Source organism: Neophocaena asiaeorientalis, unplaced genomic scaffold, assembly GCF_003031525.2.
Source record: "Neophocaena asiaeorientalis asiaeorientalis breed wild unplaced genomic scaffold, Neophocaena_asiaeorientalis_V1.1 scaffold54, whole genome shotgun sequence".
In the NCBI taxonomy this organism is placed as follows: Eukaryota; Metazoa; Chordata; class Mammalia; order Artiodactyla; family Phocoenidae; genus Neophocaena; species Neophocaena asiaeorientalis.
Window position 1 is genome coordinate 2,451,990 of NW_020174938.1, and position 23,264 is coordinate 2,475,253.

A 23,264-nucleotide genomic window follows, 5' to 3' on the forward strand; every position below is an offset into this window, starting at 1 on the left:
TGACCCACCTCATTTTTAAGCACAGTCCTCACTCCAGGTCTCCGGCATCAGACCTGTGTCTCGCCCCTCCACCCCAAGACTACAGCCCCACTGCCTCTCCCAGCAGGGGCGAGGTCTCCTACAGAGCACCCCTGCTGCCCAGGCAGCCTCTCCCCAGCCCTGCCCACCACGCCAGGTCTGTGCCAGAACCGACCTGCCCCCCGCGTCTCGATTCCAGCCACTGACACAGCTGCAGCCCGAGCAGGGGGCCTACACACCCTGGTACACTTGGAAACACACTATCTTAGCAGACCAGTTTTCTACAGCTCTCACACACTGGCAGGTTAGATAAAAGCTGCAGGGAGGGGAGGACAGGGGAGTCTGGAGCACCCTGCAAATGTTGCCCTGCTCCCTTCCTCCAAAGAACTCTGGGAGCACCAGGGATCTGGAGGGGGGTATGGAAGGTGGGTGAAAGATGCACCTACTTAGGGGGATCTAATTTGTGTTCTTTTTAATTTTTTTTTTCCCCAACAAGTTTTGGATTCGTGTAATGGTTGATTTGAAAAACTTGTCTGAAGAAGCCCTACACAAGGCAGTGATCCTCTGGCTCTCTTGCCTCCCGACTGGCTCTCCAAAGGTGAGCAGCTGCTTCTAATCGTCTAATTCTTCCTAACCTGAAATGTGCTTCTCCTTCCTGAGTTGATCAACCTCAGATAGCATCCAGTGGCTCCTTGCTGACAGCTGAGCACTAGACTAACCACCCCTGTCCCACCCCACCCCCAAAATATTGCTGGTTTCAGTGCCTCCACCCGGCACTCATGACGTCTGGCAGGACTAAGGGCGTTCCAATCCTTTTCTCGCTCTTTCCTTCCCAGGCTTCTGTCTCTACCCAAGGTCAGTCTTATTTTATCAAGATTATGGAATAGAAAGAAGTGTCCGGATTTCAGAGGAATTTAGAACATGGACAGACTCAAAAAGTGATTGGCTGTGAGGAATAATAAAAAGCACAGGGGGAGTCCTGGGCAGCTCTGGGGTCTTGGCTTCTGTAACTAGGCAGATGGCACAATTTACTGAGAGGAGAGGAGGAGAGGCGAGTTCGAGGCTTCTGTGGGGCATCTGAGTGGAGCTGTCAGGACGCCATTGGCTCTGTTGGTCCTGCGGGCATGAGCCCATAGTGAAGACGTGGGTGTGGCTGAGATCACGGGGAGTGGTGGTGGTGGGGAGTACACAGACTAGAAAGAGAAGAAGGCCCAGACCTAAGCCAGAGAACAACAGGTAAAAGAACACGGAGACCTGAAGGGGGAGTAGGGAGGAGCAGCCAGAGCTGCAGGAGGAAGTGTCCTGAACCCAAGGGAAGCAGAGGCTTTCGGGGAGTTAGGACTGAAGGCGACCACTGGACTAGGAGGTGTGGAGGTTATCTTGGCGCTGGTGGCAGGGCTCACTGGCATGGTGGGGAAGGGCAGGGGAGTGGGGTGAGGAAGGAGCACCAAGGGGGTGAACGTCCGGGGTGGGGGTTGCCGAGATAGGAAAGACTTTCTTCAGGGTGCCTAGCTGTAGCCCATAGAAAGTGTTTGAAGACACAAATGAGCATGGGGAGATGCAGTAGGCTCCCAAGGAGACAGGAGGGCGGGGCCAGGAAGAGGGGGAGAGAGTCCTACAGGGAGGTGGCCATCCCCACCACCCTAACAGAAGGAACGGGGGAAGGATGTAACCAGGTCGGGTCAACCTGTCATCAGAGAGCGAGACGGGGGCTGCTCCCATGCCACCTGTCAACCTCCGAGGGCAGGTGCAGCCACCTGGCAAGAGCAAGCGGGGCGGGGATGAGGGACCAGAGCTAGGGCAGTGGAGGTGCGGCGAGGGGCCTTGGAGAGCAGAGGGGCGTGCTGAGGCAGGAAGCCAGGGAGCCCAGGAGACAATCATTTGTAGCTTTCCTCGCCTTGACTTTTCTCTAACACAAGTCGGCCTCCTGGTGGCGGCGTGGAGCAGGGAAACGCTACCAAATCCTTCCAGGGTTGTCTTTGGAGGGCAGGCTACCAGGACGCCGGCGGGTGGGGGAGGCAGGGCACTGAGATCCTGGTGAAAGGTTGGCTGAAATGGGGGACCTTGCTGGCTGGTGGGCAGGAGGCAGAGGCAGAAGGAGCTGGGAGGGAGAGGGCAGAGGTCCTGGAAGGAACGGGTTGAGAGCTCAAGCAGGAGGCTGTGGTCAGAGTCTGCGTGGGACAGTTTAGAGATGGAAAGTTCTCAGTGATGGTGAGGTCTGGTGGGAGGGGGCATGGGGGATGGGATTGGCAGCTGCAGGGGAATGGGGCAAAGATCCCTGAAAGCTCAAGGTGAGGAGAGACCAGGGTGGCGGATGTTGAAGTCACCCAGGAAGGCTGGACCTGCGTGGGGAGAGGAAACCTAGGAGGCAGTCTTCCTACGTGGGGGAAGGCAGGAGGATGTCTGATATGAGCAGGGGCAAGTGGGGTTCACCTGGAGAGCCCAAGCCTCAAAGGCACAGGGGATCTTGCCAGACGGTGGGACCCAAACAGGAGGCACAGAGGGCCTGGAACCTACCTCCCACCTCTGATGCTCCCAGGGTGTGGGGGAAAGAGGGACATAGCAGCCCCACAGGTGAACCAAGCGTCAGTGCAGGGAGGAGACAAAAAACACCTGCAGGGAAGGGCTAAGCCCAGCAGGGAATGTGATGGTCATGGAAGAAGGGTTTGCAAGGGTGATCGTTCAACAAGTATTTATTGAGCAGCCGTACCTGCCAGGGCCTGGGAGCGACACAGTCCCTGCCCTCAGTGGGCTTACATCCTGGCAGAGGCCCAGTGGGAAGGCTTGGGGTGGGGGGATGGGGCAGTGGGAGGTGCAAAGCGTGAGAGAAGCTTCCTTGTCTTGGGCAAAGAGGCCTGAGGATGTGAGGAACAAGGGCCTGAATCTCAGTCACAACCCCCTGGCTGGGGAGGACTTGTCTCTTTACCCAGAGGTCCATGGAGCCATTCATTCCCTTGTTCACTCTCTGATGATGTATTGGATGCCTACTGTGTGTAGGGCCTTTAGGTGCGTGGGCTGGGCTGGGTAGCAGGGTGGAGGGGCTTGGGGAGCAGAGGGGGTGTGTTGGCCACATGGTTACAAGAGGAAGGTGACCAGGGTCAGGGCTGCAGAGGAGGGAGGCACTTGGGCTCTCAGAGGCTTGTCTGCGAGGGGCCCGTGCTTGTGGGAGGCCTATTTGGAGGGTGGGGTGGTGGGAATGCATTTGGAGGGACTTCCAGTGGGACTTGGACTTGAGGATTCTCCATGGGGGCTCTGCCAGAGTCCCCAGGAGAGACTCCTGCTCCAAGAGTCTGGGGTGCTCTGCCTCTCCCGAGCCCCCCCCTGAGAGAGGCATCAAGTTGGGAAGACACAGAGGAGAGCGGAAGGGCAAAGAAGTTGTTGAGCCACTGGGCCACACGCGGGGCGCCCCGGAGGGAGCGGCCGCGGGATCGTGCTGCCCGTCCCGCCCGGCGGGGTTGGCTGTTGGCCGTTGTGAGGCGGGCGGGACACTCCTGGGGACCCGCAGGTTGGCTGGGAGTCCCGGTGGTGGCCGGGGTGGTGGCCTGGACCGGCCCTTGGGAGGGAGAACAAGTCCACATGGGGGCACAATACACTCTGAGGGGCAGGCGGAAGATATGGTGAAGGCGCGGGTTTCTTTGTGCTCTGCGTGATAGGAAGTTGATCCCACGGTGGACGGCAGCTTGCTCCTGGTGAGCGGCAGGCTGTCCGGGACACTCAGCATCAGGGACGGCAGCTTGCTCTGCAGGATGGTGGGGAGGCCAAGCGGGGGGTCGGCATGTGCCACGGGGCAGATGAGAGGCCCAGCAGGGGCGGGACGCTCGGCGAGCTCTCGGCGTAGGCTGGGCTGGCGAGGAGGGAGGTGCGACGGTCTCCGTGGGCTCCATACGCTTTCCAACACAGAACCTCAGACTGAGGGCTGGAAGGGACCTCAGGGGCCACCCAGTCCAACCTTCCACTCTATTCCGATCCCTTTTGCCCCTGGACAGGTGACAGCCCAGCCTCCATTAACAAACCTCCAGGGACAGAAGGGTCACAACCCGTAAGGTCACTTGTTCCATTGTGGGATGGCTTTAAAGAAGTTCTTCTTACATGGAGTCACCACGTGCTTGTTTGGGCCCTGCATGGGGCTGCCCTGCGCCCTCACACCCCCAGAGAGCCCTCAACAGCTGCCATTAACCAGGGAATGAACGCTTGTCCGCCCTCCTCACCGAGGACTTAAGAGCGCAGAAAATGCATAAGGAAGCTCCAGACACAGGCATTGGCTAGTCCAGAAATGAGACAGAGCCCTGGAAGGAAGCCCTCTCCCAGCTTTTCAGAAGAGTACATGTGATTACTGAAGGCTCCTGCCCTGGTATGGAGGGAGGGTCAGAGTGATCCAGACCACAGCTGGCATTTGGAGACTATCCTCTGGACAGCTCAGGACTCACTGCCTTGCTGGTAAATTCCCCAGGCGCAACGCGAGTCTGAGAGTCACCTGCTGTGGCTGCGCCCCCTGGGACCTGGAATGGGGGGAGGCAGGAGTCCTAGGCCGAACTTCTGAGCCACTCACCGAGTTTTCGGCATCTGAGTCTTCCGAGCTGCTGATCACCACGACACGCTCCTCTGAAACGGGGTAGGGGAGACAATGTTAGGGCCTGCCAGGGATGCCCGTGGATGGGGCCCAGGGTGTTCTCCCGTGGGAATACTTGCAGGCCAGTGAACTGGGTGGGTGACGTGTGCCCTGCAACGGGGGATGTGAACGTTCAGCGTGTGTGCCAGTGTGGCTCTGCTTGTGCAGAGGGGTTATTCAAGGTGGCTTTCCATCACTGCGTACTGTGCCTTGCCTGTGAACACTTAACTCAGCTGTTGGCCCTGGAGTGATTCAGAATTTACTACCTGTGGAGGGGGCGTGACAAGCACCACCTGGTTTGGAACCTTTTGCCGTCCTAAAGCGGCACACTGGTTCGTTCACTTCTCAGCTCCGTAAGCCACAAGATGTTTGAGTTAAAAGATACTTTATCGGGCTTCCCTGGTGGCGCAGTGGTTAAGAATCTGCCTGCCAAGGCAGGGGATACAGGTTTGAGCCCTGGTCCGGGAAGATCCCACATGCCACGGAGCAACTAAGCCCGTGCACCACAACTACTGAGCCTGCGCTCTAGAGCCCACGAGCCACAGCTACTGAGCCCGCGTGCCACAACTACTGAAGCCTGCGCACCGAGAGCCCGTGCTCTGCAATAAGAGAAGCCACCGCAATGAGAAGCCCGCGCACCAGAACGAAGAGTAGCCCCCGCTCGCCGCAACTAGAGAAAGCCTGTGTGCAGCGACAAAGACCCAACGCAGCCAATAAATAAAGAAACAACTTAATTAGTTTTTAAAAAAGATACTTTATCTAGGTTAATCAAAACCTTCTGATTACCAATAGTATTTGTGAGCAAGGTTTAACAGTCAGGGCTGAGTGTGTGACCAGGGTCGGGGTTCAGTGTGACCAGGAACAGGGGTCAGTGTGGGACCTAGAATGAAAATAAAGCTGGACTCTGGGTAAAACAGATGCAGGAAGAACTGTCTTGAACATTCCAGAATTCTGTGAGTTGACCTCAACTCACATGAAAGGACTCCCTCTCTGGCAGGGGCCGTAAAAGGTACCTAGGACAAACGAGGTACCTTAGGCAGGTGGCAGAAAAATTTGGGAACTGATGGGTGTGGACTTTACCCAAGTCCTCTCTGGGTACATACCAGGCACCCACCAACAAACATTGCTTGGGGAGACCCACCCCATGCAGAGGCACAGTGCTGGGTTCTGTAAGAGTGCGAAGACTGTGTTAGGGGAAGGAACTAAGGAGATGTGGTCTTTGGCCCGTCACGCTCGTCTCACTGGCATCCCAGCAAAACACAGGCTAGCTAAACTATCTACTCTCATCCCCCAGACAAACCCTGGGCTTTCCCTTCCCCGTTTGGTGGCAGCTGAGGGCAGGACACACAGGGAATGCTGTTGGCTCTGGGCTCCGTGGGTAGGGTCAGGATGCAGAAGAGGGGTCCCACCCAGCCCCTGGAGGACAGCGTGCAGGCCTCAGCCTCTGCTGCCCACCCACCTCCCTACCTGCCTCCCCAGGGTCGTTGGTCGCATGGTTGCTGTCGGGCAGGAAGGTCTCATTTCCTATGACGGGGGTCTTGGGGCTGGGGGACCTGTCCAGGTGGGGTGGCGAGACTGCCTTGGAGGTGCTGGGCCTGGGCTGCTCAGGGGAGCTCCGAGCCAACCTTGACTCTTTCTCCTCCTCAGACTCCATCTTGATGACCTTCCTGGGGCACTCGGTCTGGCAGGACTTCCTCTTCTGTGGTGTGGCTGTGTTGGAGACCTCCTGTGCAGCGGGGAGTCACAGGGTAGGGTCAGGAGCCTCCCACTGGGGCAGCGGGCAGAGACCAAACCTGGGTGGCAGGAACATGTGCCCCCCGTGCCCTTTGCTCCTGCTCTTCTCTCTGCTATCTGCCACTCAGATCACGCCTCTCTATAAAGGATGCCCTCCCAGGTCAGCATGCACACTGGCCCTGCTGGTGACCACTGACCACCGACCTCTGCTGGCCTCTGACTGCCCTGGGAGGGGCTCATGCTTGGAGAGGAGCTTCCTGACAGGGCAACCAAGAGCAGGGAGAACGTAGAGTAGGTGCCTATTGAGGTCTGGATTCTCACTTCAGCTCCACCTCTTACCGCCTAGGAGGACCTGGGCCCTCGGGAGGGGAGGGGAGGGCGGGGGAGAACCTTACCTCTCTGCAGGAGGGGTCTTTGATGGAGTAGGCGTACATTGGTACAGGGTGTGCCCCTGGCACCGGCTGTACCACACTCAATCCTGGGGCCTGCACCTGGGCCTTCTGCGCCTCCTCTGGCTGCAAAGTCAGGAAATGAGGGTAGTCAGAAATGACCAGGCAGCAGGACAAAGGCCAGGTTCCCAGGCCTGGGGTCAGCCCAGTCCCCAAGGCCTCACCCAGAAACAGGTGCAGGCTGCCCAGTCCAAAGCCCAGAGCCTATTGGGCACCAGAAATCCTCCCCACAGCCTCCATGACTTCACTCCCTTGTGACCCTGAGATGCTGGCATCCAGGGACCACTTCAATGCCTGCGCATCCTAACGGGGCTGAAAGATGACCGCAGGGATCACACTGCCCAACAACTCAAGGCTCGTGTGACAACAGGCCCAGCCTAGACAACTCCAGGGACAAAGTGCTCACTACTAATGGATGCAGTTCGTCTCCAGCTGCAAAGTCATAACAGGGAGGAAATCCTTCCACTGAGCTGACACTGGCCTCCCTGTCACCTGTTCACAATAGCCAAAAGGTGGAAACAACCCAAATGTCCATCAGCTGATGAATGGATAAACAAAATGTGGGATAGCCATTCAGGGGAATATTATCCAGCCACAAAAAGGAATAAAGTTCTGACACACACAACGTGGATGAACCTTGAACACATCAGGCTAAGTGAAAAGCCAGCCACAGAAGAATACATACTGTATGATTCCATTTATATGAAATATTCAGAGGTGCCAATGCACGGAGACAGCAGATTGGTGGTTGCCAGGGGCTGGGGGAGGGGAAGTGAAGAGTGACTGCTTCATGGGTACTGGGTTTCCTTTTGTGGTAATGAAAGTACTCTGGAACTAGAGGTCGGATGGTTGTACCAGACTGTGAGTGTACTAAATGTCACTGGATTGTACACTTTAAAATAGTTAAAACGGTGAAGTTTCTTATGTGAATTTTACAATAAAATTATCGTTAGAAAAAGAGGATGGTACTATATTACGATTATTGCCTATCTACAGAGAAGGAAACCGAGGCACAAAGAGGTGAAGTGATTTCCTAAGGTCACATACCTAATAAGGGCCTGGACCAGGGCTTGAATCGTGTTTTTGAAATGCAAGTTCCCTTCCTGCACCCACTGTATCCTTTAACATCCCTCTGTACCATCTTTCTCTACCGTGTGACACTGAAGAATAAGCCGGACCTTTTGCTGGAACCAAGTGGGTGACGTGGCGAGTGTCCCTCCGAAAGGGGAGGCCCAGCCTCCGGGGCTCAATCCAGGGGCCCTGGCCTGCCACTCCTGCCTGCAATCCTGACCCCTTGGCACCTCACAGGCCCTGTGCGCTCAGTGGATGACCAACCATCAGTAGCCTGCGGTCGGCCCACCCAGTGAAGGAAGGGGATTCCCACACAGCTGGAGGGGGCTCTGGGTTGAGCAGAGAAAAGCCAGGCACTGGGCTGTAAGAGGATGAGGCCAGGGATGTGCCTTCCTCGGGACAAGCTCTGTCCCTCCCATGTGGTGGGCGACATGGTCAGGCCCACCCTCACGGGGCGAACAGCAGGGATTACCTGGCCAAGCCCAGGCTGGGGAAGGCAGGGAAAGCCCCGCACGACAGGCCATGTGCTGGGGACCGGGACCCTGAGGTGGGGCTCTTCTTGGTGTCGAGTGCTTTCATGTGAAATGTGGGCTCCCAAATCATTGGCTATAATGGACTGATTTCCTTCCCTCCTCCTTGTTTCCCGGGTTTCTTTTTCTCAACATCTTTACAGAAAGGGAGGAGAGCCGGATCAGAGAGCGCACCTGTGTGTGGGAAGGGGCGAGGGGATGATCTCCCAGGTCATATTCTCCCAGGCCTCTAGGGAAAGTACACAATCTCCACAGCACTCCCTGTGCCAGTGTTCTGCGAGCTACAGTTGTGACCCATGAGTGGATCATGAAAGCAATGTCATGACTAGCATTTTTTTGTATTACATAGACTAGTACAGAACAGAAAATTAGAGTACCTCCCATGTTTATAAGCGTAATTTGTTTTGCAAAACTTCTGTTTCAGCTACAGGTATGTGCATGTATATACCCTGTAGGTTAGATGTAAACTATATTTTTTACAGTGGGTGGTGGTCAAAAAAGTTTAAACCACTCTTCACATTCATTAAGACGGCCACTATTAAAAAAACAGTGTGAATGAGAAATGTAGAGAAGTTGGAACCGCTGTGCACTGTCGGTGGTCACGCAGAATATGACGCAGCCACTAAGGAAAACCGTATGGTGGTTCCTCAAAAATTAAAAACAGAATTAGTATATGATCCAGCAATTCCACTTCTAGGCAAATTTTATGTTGTATGTATTTGATCACCATTAAAAATGAAAGAGTTGAAAAGGTCCTGGTCTGTCCTTCGTGTGTGTCTCTGCAAACTGCTGGCATGTAAGAGAACCTCTTTCCACCTGGGCCGTGAACTCCCCCAAGACAGGGCTGGGCTCCTCTCCACCTCTGTCCCATCCTCCCTGACACCCCCTGCAATGTTAATGAAGCAGGGGACACACATGAGGGCTCAGTAAAGAAAAAAAATCATGATGCCTGATTTATAGTTGTTTTACAGTTTTAAAACAATTTATTTTTTTTCCATTGTATTGTGACGTCACTGCAAAAAGAGCCTGTGAGAAATAGAGGAGGGAAAATGTCCGAGCCACTGTCCCACCCACGTGCTCCTAGTTAAGCCTGTTGGTGTTTTTCATCCTCTCTGCCTACAGGCACAGGGTGGCGATGAAAGTACACCAGCAGTTTCCAGAGGGATGAGTGTTGGCCCTAGGAGCCCAGTTCCTGCCTCCTAAGGCAGGAATGTGGGTCCAAGAGTTGCCTTTCTTCTGGCACAACCAGACCATGCCTGCCACCCTCAAGCGGCCACACCTGTCCTTTGCACGCGTGGCACGTGACCCACTTCCATTCCCCAGCTCTATCCACCCTCACCCCCAAGCCTATTACCAAAGTGAAAGCAAGAGACTTTTCAGGAAGAGGATTCTTCTGAGGCTCCAAGTTCAAACTGCTTAGTAGCTGGTAGTGAGAGGTCACAAGACAAGACCTGGCAAAACGCCTAGACCTTATTCACACAAGAGTACGGGCTCTCTTGCTGTTCATTAACCAGCGACTGGCACCTGGAAGACAGTGCAATCTGTGGACCCTGGGCACTTTCAACTATCATTCATATGATTTCTTTGGGGACATTTTTCATTCTAGCACTGTTTGTAATGCCAAAACAACCTAAATAGCCAAGGAGTCAGCTAAAAATAAACCATGCTACATCCACCTAATGGACCACTGTACAGATGCAAAAAGGCATCAGGAAGCTCCCTGTCTACTGATAAGGTAAGAATTCCCAAATACTGGGGCTTCCCTGATGGCACAGTGGTTAAGAATCCGCCTGCCAATGCAGGGGACACGGGTTTGAGCCCTGGTTCGGGAAGATCCCACATGCCGTGGAGCAACTAAGCCCGTGCGCCACAACTACTGAAGCCCGCGCCCTAGAGCCCGTGCTCCGCAACAGGAGAAGCCACGGCAATGAGAAGCCCGTGCACTGCAACGAAGAGTAGCCCCCGCTCGCCGCAACCAGAGAAAAGCCCACACGCAGCAATGAAGACCCAACGCAGCCAAAAAAATAAAATTAAATTAAATTAAATTTAAAAAACAAAGAATTCCCAAATACTATTATGCCTAGGGCACAATACTATGTATATGTGGTACTGTGCTACTTTTGGACAAAAAAAAAAAAGGAAAGCAAATATATATAGTCAGATTTGCTTGTAATTACATAAAGAAATTTTGGAAGGATATGTAAAAATTAATAAAGATAGGAATATGGGTATAAGAACTGGACAGACAGGGGACAAGGTGGGAGAGAGACATTATTACTTTTAGGTTTTTGTTTCTGACCATGTGATTGTATTGCTTATCCAAAAAATGGGCTAACTGAAACTTGAACCATCTGTGCCTCTAAGAGGCTGAGAATGGGAGAGTTTCAGAAAATAAGGAGTGAAGTATGCCTGCAAGTAAAGAATTGAGTGTGTGTGCAAAGCTTATTTTCTTTTATCTGGGCAAAAATTAAAACACATTCCTTGGAACAGAGCTGTTGCCGCCTGTTCTGCAGAGAAACTTTTCTTTTTGAGGGCTGTGGTGAATGGATGAACATACATAATAAAACTCACAAAATATTTTAAAAGTATATAAAACAAAGTTAAGTTGCTGGTCAGTCTTAGTGTTTTACAGTATTTGGGAAAACAACTGTTACAGTTTTATTGCTCTGAGTAACTGACAAAGCAGAAACTACCCAGTTTTTGTAGCAAAGGCGTCACACGCAAACAAGCAAAATGAATGAAAAAGTCAAATGGTTTGCCTCATTCTCCAAGAGCCACAACTCAAGCTGAACTGTGAAAGTGGTTTAACACTATCCTAGGTGATCTTTTTTTTCCCTCTTCTGGTTTATTTTTTTGTTTTATTTATAGTCTGATTTAAAACAATCAGATTCAAGTTGGTTAATTTTAGTTATGTAACAACCTGACATGATGGAGGAAAACAACCTTTAAAGGGATTGTGTCTATGGTTTGATTCACTTAGAAATTTTATTTTCTTATAACTTAAGTGCAATAAAATGTGTTTTTTCATGTTTAAAAAAATGGGCTAAAATGTCCTTTTTTAACTTTTTTTTTTTTTGGCTGCACCATGTGGCTTGCGGGATGTTGAACCCAGGTCACGGCAGTGAAAGCCTGGAATCCTAACCACTAGATCACCAGAGAACTCCCCTGGTGTTTTTTTGTTTTATTTATTTTTTTAATGGTTTTTGTTTTATTTTATTTATTTATTTATTTTTATCGTTGTTTTATTTTTTTTTTTAATGCACCATCTTATTTTATTTTTATTTATTTATTTTTTTAGGGTGTGCTGCGAGGTACATGCAATCTTAGTTCCCCAACTAGGGATCGAACTTGCACCCCCTGTAGTGGAAGTGTGGAGTCTTTACCACTGGACCACCAGGGAGGTTCCCCCCTGGTGTTTTTTACTTTTGTATATGGGTATATGGGAATGCAGTACCCAAGGCAGTTAGGAAATGGCTTCAAGTCCTGCCCCTAGCTTGCTGTGTGGCCTCAGGTTAAGTCACACCCTCTCTGGGAGCCTTAGCTTCATTCTCTGTACAAGAGAAGGTCAGAATCCAAGATACCTCCTAGCTTTGAAACTCTCAGATCCTAAGTTCTGCCTCCTAACAGGAAGCCTCTCCTGATTGCCTCAGCGTACAGCAATCTCTCTCTCCTATAGGCCATGCCATGGCAAAGCTAGAAAGGCTGAACACCCTCACCATAAGACTTGCTTTCCATGGAGGACCAGTCAGTCCTGGGCCCAGATCCTCGATAGGCACGTACACCTGCATGACCAGGATGGGGAGCAGACCAGATGCCCGGTCCAAGAAGAAACTGAAGAAGCTTATCCTGGCAGAGAGGAGCCATGCATGCAAGCACCCAAGAGGACAGGCTAAAGGGATGCCGTTGCATTTCCACCCAGGGACGCACTCTAAGTCAGAGCAGTCCAGCGATGGGAGTGGCTGCCTCAACAATGAGTGAGCTTCCTGTCCCTGGAGGGTGTGCATGATAGCTGGACAGCCACAGGTCAGGGGTGCTGCAGAGGTAATGCCAACATTAGAGGGAGTGTGGGCACTTCCAAACCCTGAAAACTATGGTCCTTGGAACTATGCTGGCCCTGAAATCACACCGATAGAACCCAGGCTGCTGTGATCACTGTCTGACTCCTGGCCCCATTCTCCATTTGTCTCCAAGATCCATGTGTGGGGGGAGACGAGGGGAAGGTCCACATACCTGGGGTGGGGCACACGGAGGGGAGGGTCATCTGCCGCATCTATCAAGGGCCTGCCTACCAGCGACCACCTCCTTTATCTCCTGTCCATCCCTGGGCCTAACCCCTCCTGAACCCATCAAGAGCTACTTTGGCATTTAGGAGCCCAGAGCCAGCCAGCCAGCCCTTCCTTTGTTCCCTCCCACTGAAGGCTCCAGTCCAGGTCCTTGCTGTCCCTCTCTCAGGTGCTCTCTCTCCTCTACTGCCTGCAGACACAGGGAGAGCAAGACTCAGTTTCCTTCCTTACACAGGGGAACTCCCAACCCACCTGACCGGCAGGACATACCACCTCCCCTTCAGACCTCAAGCCCATCTCACCAGGTGAACGTCAGAAGTGTCTCTGGGAGTGCGGGCAGCTTCTGGGCTGGCTCTCCTGTTAACAGCTGCATCTGGAGAACACAGAGAAGGTCACAGGCAGGTCAGAGACATCCCTGGTGAGAAGCATCCTGTCTCAGGACAGTGACAAAGGAAACATTCCCGTTGCTTTTCCTGGAGACCCATTCTCCAGGGCCTCTGGCAGCACTGAGGAAGCTCCATGGAGGGGCTGTAACTGGAAAGAAAGCTCCCTGACTATAATGGGCATGAACTCAGCCAGAAGGAAGAGAAAGGTAGCACTAGAGAGTGCTTGCCTTTGGCTCCAAGCCCCAAGCACAGCTCTCTCCATCTTGGGGCTAACACCAAGGCAAAGCATGGACAATCCTAACACCGTTTGCTGCTCACTGATTTCTCTGCATAGTGAGAGCTCCGTGATACTCTTCTGACCTGCACCCTGTTTTTATTAAATCTAAATCTCTCATGCTTCAGAATAAAATAACTCCTTTCTCTGCCACTTCCCGGTTACAACACCCAAGGCAAGCTGTTTAAACTCTATGCAGGTCATTTCCTGTACATGGGGTAACAGTCACCACCTAGGTGGAAAGGCATAAGTCCATGCTCACTCTAGTACTGCACTTTTATAAGCCCACGTCCACTGTCTCCAAGGGCAGGAGTGAGCAAGGTCTCCATCACTGGCACCTACCTGAGAACTCTCAGATTCTGCAGCCTCCCTCCCCTTACCCAGTAAGGGCATCCTCACACCAGCTGACCAGACCTCAGAGTCCAGCCTAGAGATTTTGTCAAAGAGCCATTAAAGCCTCCCCACCCTGGAGACCCTCTAGTGTACCCCCTGTGTCTCTTGGAACCCCCCTGATATCTCCAGCTCCTATAAAGGTGCTGCAACTCCTGGATTTGTATTACAGAGCCAAGCACTGTCTCATTCCTCAGCTATGTAATGTGCCCCACCCAACCTTGTCTCCCAGTTGGACTGGACAACTCTAGGTCAGGAACTGACAGGTGTGCTGTCTCCATACTTCCCAAGTGCCCAGTACAAGGCAGGGCCCATAAAGGTTGGCAGCTGGTCCAGATGGCAGGCCATCCCAGGGGAAAAAGGTCTCCTCCACTGAGCCCCAGCATGGTTCTGGGTAAGCACCCAACCACAGGGGATAGGGGGAGTGGTTTTCAGCTCCTCTGCCCATACCTCATGTTCAAGTTAACTTCTCTGTTGCTGGACACAGGTGGCTTAAGAGAACCTCCTCAAGTGGTTGGTCCCTCTGGGGCTAAAATGATACAGGGTCTGGTTCTCAGCTTTGTCGTTTCTTAACTTCCTCTAGGGTCACAAGATCGCAGCTAATCCATAGGACCTTGTTAATCAGTCAAACGTGACCCCTCTGGGTGGCTTCAGCCTCATGTCAGTGCCTCCTCTCCCCCAGATTTATCCTGCACCCTGTAACCTATGATGTGATCAAACCCAAGAGACAATAAAAACCCCAGTTTCCTTTCCTGTCATACGGAACTGATCTTCTCTACCCCACCTTTCCCAAGGGACAGTGGCAAGGCCCAAGCCCTTAAACGATAAACAGGCCAGCCATGAGGGTGGCTTACCTGTGCCCTGGGTGATACAAGAGGCGAGATCCTGCAGGCGCACCTTGAATTCGTCGAAGCTGTCCGTGCGCACAGCAGCTTGCAGGCTCTGGGGCTCCTCGTGGCGCAGCTGGTGGAGTGCCTCACGCAGGAAGCCGTGCATGTCCAGCACCTCCTGGTCGGAAGCATAGAGCCTCATCCTCTGCACAAGCATGCTGCCCGTACGGATGCGCTGCAGCACAGCATCCAGGCGGCCCAGTTGGCCTGCTATCTCTTGGTAATCACGCTGGTACCGTGCATTCACCCCCTCCAGCAGTTGACGCTCCAGCTCCAGCACGTGCTCCACCACCTGGCGCACGCGCGCGCGGATCAGCTCCTCGATGTCCGCGCGCACTTGGCCCAGCTGGCTGATGGCCGAGGTCATCTGCGCCTGCGCCGCGCCAAAGGCGCGGTCCTGCTCCTGCAGGTCCTGGGTCATGACGTCCAGCTCCTCCTGCCGCTGCTGGATCTCCGTCCTGATGTCGCACTTGAGCTCGCTGTGGCCCCTATCCAGGAGCGCACACGAGCAGCACAGCGGCTTGGAGCAGCCTCGGCAGTAGATGCTGCGGACACATAGGGCTGGCCTGATTTAGGGCTCGCCTGCTTTTTTTCTCTTTATATTTGTTATTAAATTCCTCTTCAAAAATTACAAAACTTTGAATCATGGTATGTTTCTACGTTCGTGCTTTTCTCAATTCAGTGTTTGTGGTTATGGTGATAGTATCCAAACTACCAATAAAACGTATTAGAACATCAAAAGTTACTAAAGTAATAATAGCTAGCCTCCATCCGTGGAACAATGCAAAGACGTACAACAAGAAAGTGAATCATCTCTTCCCAGCCTTTCCGAATTTCCTTTCCTTCCCCCACCTCACCTCGGAGGCAACCAGGTGAGCACCCTGGGTGCATCCTTCACACCTCTCTCTATTCAAACAGCTTTACATAGATATGCAGATTATGGGGCTGCTAGCAGAATTCTAAAGACTTGATACATTTCATTCCACTTAATCCTCCGTAGAGTTTCTTAAGGGAGAATTACTGTTATCCTCATTCCACAGATAAAGAAACCAAGACATTCAGAGTTTAAATAATTGGCTCAAATATCTACAACACTTTTGGGCAGGTTGATGTTCTTAAAAACAAAAATATGAGCATGCTAAACCTTTGTAACTTCCTCCTTTAATTGAACTTTTGTTCAGGACACTCCTCTAGGTCTACAAGTATGGATCTGATGTATTCTCCTTAATAGCTTCTTTACATTCCAGATGGACCACACTGATTCATTCATCCTGTTAATGGACATTCCAGTGATTTCCTGTTTGTGCATTTCTCCCCAATATGCACAATGCTTTCTGTAGCCTAATGCATGCATCCTTTTGTTTCTATGAAATACATTACAAAATAATAGGATTGCTAGATCAAAGAGTATGTATATTTTTATCTATTTAATATATTTTAGCCAGCAGACACTTCCATAGCATTTACTATGTGTCAGACCCTATTATGAGCATTTGACAAATATCAACTCATTTAATCCTTCTAACAATCCTATGGAGTGGGGATTATTATTATCCCTATTTTAAGGATGGGGAAACTGAGCAAGAGGTACAATAACTTGTCCAAGGTCACACAATTAGTAAGCGGTAGAGTCCAGGTGCAAATTGTAGTAGGGAGAATAATGGCCCCCATCCAAGTACTAATTCCTGGAACCTGAATATGGTACCTTACATAAAAGAGACTTGACAGGTGTGATTACATTAAGGATCTTGAGATGGGGAGATTATCCTGGATTATCTGGGTAGACCCAATGTAAGCACAAGAGTCCTCATAAAGGAAAGAGGCAGGAGGCAGGAGAGTGAGAGAAGGGAGAGGTGATGATGGAAGTAGAGGTCACAGTGACACTACCCAGCTGGCTTTGAAGACGGAAGGGGATCATGAAATACAGAACGCAGGCAGCCTCTAGAAGCTGGAAAAGGCAAGACAATGGATTCTCCTCAAGAGCCTCCAGAAGGAACACAGCCCTACTGACGTCTTGATTTTAGCTCAATGAGACCCATTTCAGACTTCTGACCTCCAGAGGTACAAAACGATATATCTCTAATGGTTTAGGTCCCTAAATTGGTGGTAAATGTTACAGCAGCAACAGGGAACTAATATAAAAACCCAAGCAGCCTGGCTCAGAGTCCATGCTCTGAAACACTGCAGTGCTGCTTCTTCAAATATTACCAGGAAAAATATTAGTTACTTCCCTAGAAATACTGCTGTAATTTACTCTCACCAGGAATGAAAATAATAAGTTAGCCCACCTGAGGCCAGGAGAAAGGATTTTAGCTGGGGCCACTTCGGCTTGAATTACTGAGATCAACTTGTCCCAGAGAGCCTGCTGGCCGACCCAATTCTAAAATCTTGAAACCAGGTACTAAGTCCCTCAGCTTTGCCAGCTCTCAACCTTCCCAAGTCACCCAATGTGGTAAGGTCCCAGGGCTTGACCCTCCTGCTCAAACACAGGAGACTTATGCCACGCTAGCAAAGCTTTTCTGGAGACAGAGAAGTGTGTGGAAAGTGGGATGGGGGTTGCCACTGGGTCATGAGCCTGGAGCTCCTCCAGCCTCAGGAAATCGGATCTAAGTAACAGAGACCCACATCACCCAGAGGCAGGGCCAGTGGCTGTGGTAAGCGGCAGGTGGAACAGAGAAAAAAGCTGGGCAGATGTGGATCTGACCTCAGCTCTGTGCCCTTCCTTGGCAGGTCATTTAACCTCTCTGCACCTCAGTTTTCTTACCTGTAAAATAGGGATAATTCCTACCTCATATGGGAGTGCTGGAGAGGATCAAATGAGGTAAGCCCTACATGAATTTTTTTTAGAAGACTATGATTATAATTGCCTGAAATATTAGTGCTCCCTAATTAGACACTACTAATGAGAAATGTTAAGCAATTATGAAAGGAAATGAATAACTCTACAGAGGGCAATTTGGCAGTATTCATCAAAATTACAAATGTATTTATCCTTTGACCCAGCACTCTCCCTTCTGGATATCTTTTCTGCAGCTCTATCTCCATACATAAAAAATAACATTTGTACAACGTAACACAGTCCATAATAGCAAAGAATAGAAACAACCTAAGTGCCCATCACTAGGCAATGACTTACATAAATGACAATGCACCTGTACAATGGAGTACTATGAAGCTGAAAAAAACTGAGAAAGTTCATTATATGGAAAAATCTCTCTGGCAAAACAAGGATGATAATAGGAGTATTAGGAGGATTCGATGAGTTCATATATATAAAAGGTTAGAACAGTGACTACCATATAATGTGTTCAATTATGACAATGTATATTTTAAGTAAAAAAATCAAGGCGTAGGGCTTCCCTGGTGGCGCAGTGGTTGAGAGTCCGCCTGCCGATGCAGGGGACACGGGTTCGTGCCCCAGTCTGGGAGGATCCCACGTGCCGCGGAGCGGCTGGGCCCGTGAGCCATGGCCACTGAGCCTGCGCGTCCGGAGCCTGTGCTCCACAACGGGAGAGGCCACAGCGGTGAGAGGCCCGCGTACCGCAAAAAAAAAAAAAATCAAGGCGTAGAAGTGTACTATAGGGGACCTCTCCTGGTGGCGCAGTGGTTAAGAATCTGCCTGCCAAAGCAGGGGAGGACACAGGTTCGATCCCTGGGCCAGGAAGATCCCACATGCCGTGGAGCAACTAAGCCTGGGCGCCACAACTACTGAGCCTGCGTGCCACAACTACTAAAGCCCGTGCGCCCTAGAGCCCACACACCACAACTACTGAAGCCTGTGTGCCTAGAGCCCATTCCCCGCAACAAGAGAAGCCACTGCAATGAGATGCCTGCACACCACAACGAAGAGTAGCCCCCGCTCACCGCAACTAGAGAAAGCCCGCGTGCAGCAACAAAGACCCAATGCAGCCAAAAAACAACACAAAAGTGCATTATAGGATGCTGCTTTTTGTGTAAGAATGGAAAAAAATAAGAATATATTCATATTTGATTGCATTTGAATAAAGAAACCTTGAAAGGATACAAATTAATAAAAGTATTTACAGGATGGGGCAGGGAAGAGGTGGAGTGAGGCATTTCACTGTATGCCTTTTAGGTTGCTCTCGCGTTTGAACCTTGTGAATGTATTGATATTACCTATGTTTTTAATTAAAGAACAGAATTCTAATAGATGTGGGCAATTAGATACGCTATAGAAATAAAGGGAGAACTAGAACCAGTTGTCATTTTCCTAGCTTTGGATCCATGGGAGAGGGGCTGAGACCGAGGTGAGTGACCCTTCCTTAGAAAGAGTGTTCCAGGCCTGGGAAGGGGACCCCTAGGGTGGCCTGGCTGGAGGGAGAGCAAGACTTGCTGGGGGGACCACAGTCTCTGCTGGGTCCTCTTCTTAAGCCCCTTCTGCCCCAAATGGGGTCTCCCCAGGGAAACTAGCCACCCCTGCCCCTCTGGATGGAAGGAGACAATTGGCTTCAGGTCTCTATTGAGGGGCCTGCATCAGACGCCCTGGGGTCCAAAGCCCCCAACTTTCTGATAAGACTGAGATGCAAACCCTGAATCAGAATGACCCATTGTGGGCCTGCACCCAAGACCAAGGATGACCTCCTTGGCCTACGGTTCCTTCACCCTCATTCAAAGGACACTTACTGAGCACCCACTGCGTGCTTGGCACTTTTCGGGGAGACAGAGGTGAGGTGGGCACCTACCCACAAGGAGCTCCATGACAAGGACCCAGACTTAACACAGACAGAGAGGTGTAGCTCTGGAAAGCAAAAGGGCACTTATTTGCTTCTGGAACACTCGAAAGAATGAACTAAAACACCACAGAATCAATAAGAAGTTGCTCAGCAAAGTGGCTGGATTGTACCAGAATTAAGAGAAGAAAACAGCTTAATTCTATTCCAGCAAAGCAAATGAAAAGACATATGGAAAAATTTTCCATGTTTTCATTCACAACAGCAATTTTAAAAATGCTAAAAAAAAAAAAAAAAAAAAAAACCTAGACATAATCCTAGCAAGAAATACATAGAACTTATATGGAGTAAATGACAAAAACCCACTAAGAGAGAAAGTCTAAAAACAGAAAATTGTATCAAGGTCCCGACTGGAGAGACTACATAGTATAATATTAATTTTCCTCAAGTTAATATAAAGGTTTAAAGCAATTTGAGCCAAATTAAGAATGAGATCTTAAAACTTAACCAACTGATTCTAAATTTCACATGATGAAAAAAAAGAAAAAAAGAAATATGAATAAATTTCACTCCCGTGAGTAAACAGATCAAACAGCGAAGAAATTGTTTGAAAAATCAGCGTAAGGAAGGGGATTTTCTCTGCCACTGACAACATTATAGAGCTACCATTATTAAAAGTGTATATACTAGTCTAATAGTCAAGAGAACAATCAGCACAACAGACCAGATAGTCCTGAGAGAGGCCCTGGCACCTATCAGAATGTAATATTTTATATAATAAAGAAATGTCCAAACTAATGGACATTAAAGGATTTTCAACAATTAGATCATGAAAACTGGCTACAGGGGGGGAAATAAATCAAGTTAGAGCTTTGCTTCATACACTACACCAAGATATATTTTTTGTTTTGTTTTGTTTTTTGGTTTTTTTTTGCGGTACGCGGGCCTCTCACGGTTGTGGCCTCTCCCGTTGCGGAGCACAGGCTCCGGACGCGCAGGCTCAGCGGCCGTGGCTCACGGGCCCAGCCGCTCCGCGGCATGTGGGATCTTCCCGGACCGGGGCACGAACCCACGTCCCCCGCATCGGCAGGTGGACTCTTAACCACTACGCCACCAGGGAAGCGCCACCAAGATATATTTTTGATGAATCAGAGTTAAATATGAAAAATAACACCATGGAGATATAATAGTTGACTATTTACTCTCATGACGGTAAAGACCTTATAACCACTGAAGACGTGGAAGAAATCATACTATTAACAGGTGCAGCTGCATGAAAATTCAAAACTATTTTTTGGAAAGACGTTCATGACCTCCTATTATAAGAAAAGCGCACTTTGTGACGCTAAGTGTTGTTCATTGTTTTAGATGATTACAGAGACAGCAGGAAGGAAAGGAAAAAGTCTAGACTGATGGTAGTTACTTACCTCTTTCTCTTCCTCCCTCCCCCTTTTTATTTATTGAGATTTTCCAAAAGTTTCCGTAATCAATTCTAAACAAACGAGTTTGGACTTTAAATAGGAGGCAATGGGGAACGGTAAAAGAACATCCCCTCTAGGAATTACAACAAGCTCTTTTTCTTCTGCCTTGTGATATATTGTTTTGTTTATCCCTTTATGACTGTTCGGCGAATTGACTGCATGATTAATATTTTAATAGAAACCCCAACATGTTCCCTGGGTTCTCGGTCTTCCCATCCAAAAGCTGCCTGTGTCTAAACCACCATCCCAGAGGCCACGTGACAGCAGACAGGATATGGGGTTCTGGAGGCAGCCCGACCTAGGCCTGAATCTGAGCTCTTCCACAATTCCTAGCTATGAGGCCTTGAGTAAATTACTTTCTCTCTCTGAGTCTTAATTTCCCCATCTATACAATGGGCATAAGGATGCTCTCTCACAGACTGTTACAAAGACAAGGGGCTGGTGTATGTGAAGTGACCAGCACAGTGCCAGATACACATTGGACATTCTGGAGCTGTGAAAGAAGAGGGGGCATTAACCACATATGTACACGTGGCAGGGGAGAGCCCTGCTGCTGGTGGGTGAGCCTCTCAACCTCAGGCAGTAAGGAAACATCACCACTGAGTGTGGTCTCTGGGCTATTCCCTTCCCAGTAGGGACATGCCGCCCTAGACCAGCCACACTTCCCAGTAGGACCAGAGCAGCATGGCACTTCTGCTGTACTAGGAAACAGGGTAACTCAGAATGCAGGAAGCAAAAATCCTATGAGAACAGGACTAGTGGAGGAGAGATGGCCCCAGAGCAAAACTCCAGGGCAGGGCCTGGCTTGCCTGAATGGTGACGGAAAAACTCTCCACTTCACTGCCCCCATCTCAACAAGGGTTGATGGGAGCTCTCACTTTGGTGGAGTATGGAAAGGAGTAGCCTCCTTTGGAAATTCAAATAATTAGCTAGAGGGTAATTAAAGGGATCCCTGTCAGTCATTTACACAGTAGTAATGGATGCATTTAATGAGGCTGGTTTCCTGCCATCTCCAGGGTGACACAGTTGAGGAAATAAGATTTCTGAAACCAGGAGAGGAGATGAGTAATTGTAGAGACTGGGATGCTCAAAGAGAGTGAAAGCATTATTCCTGTTGATCTCCCCTCCTCCAACTATTCATTAATTGAGAAGGTGGTGACAGAGATAGGAAAACCTGCCGTCTCAGAGAGGAAGATAACAGAAGTTAAGAGAAGCAGCAAAGAGGGGCTTCTCTGGTGGCGCAGTGGTTAAGAATCCGCCTGCCAATGCAGGGGACATGGGTTCGAGCCCTGGTCCAGGAAGATCCCACATGTCGCGGAGCAACTCAGTCCGTGCGCCACAACTACTGAGCCTGCACTCTAGAGACCACGAGCTACAACTACTGAGCCCACGCGCCGCAGCTACTGAAGCCTGCACACCTAGAGCCTGTGTTCCTCAACAGGAAAAGCCACCACAGTGAGAAGCCCGCGCACCACAACGAAGAGTAGCCCCCGCTCGCCGCAGCTAAAGCCCACGAGCAGCAACAAAGACCCAACACAAACAAAAGTAAATAAATAAAATAAATTAAAAAAAAAGAGAGAGAAGCAGCAAAGAAAGGAAAGCAGGAAGCCTTGTCTATTTCACACTATGGTCTTATGCTGGTCCCACACCCAAGAAAGAAGAGAAAGTTTGTAGTTTTCCTTCCCCACTCTTTTCTATGTAGGTCTCTGCTTTTAAGACTGGCACATCCATGGTGGACAGTGTTCTGCTGGGCCACGTCACTCATTCAGTAGGTAGCAGGTGTACTGCTGCATGGGTGCCCTGCCTCTCCTGCCCTCTCTATGGCAGTGAATGGCACTACTGTTCAAAGGTCACTCAAGCCAAAGATCAAGGGGAATTCCAGATTCCTCCCCTCTTCGACTGCTTCAACAATAACTCATTATTAAGTCTTGTTAAGGTCTACCGTCATTTACTTAAAAAAGATTACTGAGTACCAGCTAGGTACAGGTATGGGGCTAGAATGCAGAGATGATTAAGGTAGAATTCTGGTTCCTAAATCTGTCACATCAGTTCCCATTGATACTGCCTTTGTTCTTGCCCCAATTATGGCTTATCTCCTTTAGCACTGTCCCCTAATAGGCCTCCTTGCCTCTGGTCTCTCCAATCAACCTTTCCCAGTGCCACCACATGGTATTTCTAAAATGTGATCATCTGGGAATTCCCTGGCGGTCCAGTGGTTAGGACTCCGTGCTTTCACTGCCAAGGGCCCTGGTCTGATCCCTGGTCGGGGAACTGAGATCCTACAAGCCGCGTGGAGCAGCCAAAAAAAAAAAAAAAAAAAAGTTATCATCACCATACACTGAGGTGACTGCAATGATGCCCCTTGGAAGTACAGTCAGAAGAGAATCAAGTGCAAGAAATATCTTAAATAACACATAAGTAATATGTTAATGCAGGCGATTCAATTTTTGAACAAAGT

The 23,264-nt window shown here is 50.1% G+C and overlaps 1 protein-coding gene across 5 annotated transcripts in view; it reads right to left on the reverse strand.

Annotated features, from left to right (window-relative positions):
• PML (PML nuclear body scaffold) overlaps window positions 1-23,264 on the reverse strand; it is a 42,899-nt gene that overhangs the window by 7,417 nt on the left and 12,218 nt on the right. For 2 of the 5 annotated variants that reach the window (XM_024761837.1, XM_024761839.1), the window contains exons 3-7: window positions 14,599-15,179; window positions 12,997-13,067; window positions 6,757-6,876; window positions 6,095-6,353; window positions 4,568-4,620 (exon numbers count right to left, since the gene is read on the reverse strand). In XM_024761837.1, the coding sequence (XP_024617605.1) occupies window positions 4,568-4,620; window positions 6,095-6,353; window positions 6,757-6,876; window positions 12,997-13,067; window positions 14,599-15,179 (1,084 nt within the window). Of the gene's footprint in view, window positions 1-796; window positions 3,906-4,567; window positions 4,621-6,094; window positions 6,354-6,756; window positions 6,877-12,996; window positions 13,068-14,598; window positions 15,180-23,264 lie in introns of those variants that run through there. The other 3 variants (XM_024761836.1, XM_024761835.1, XM_024761838.1) reach the window with 3 other exon arrangements.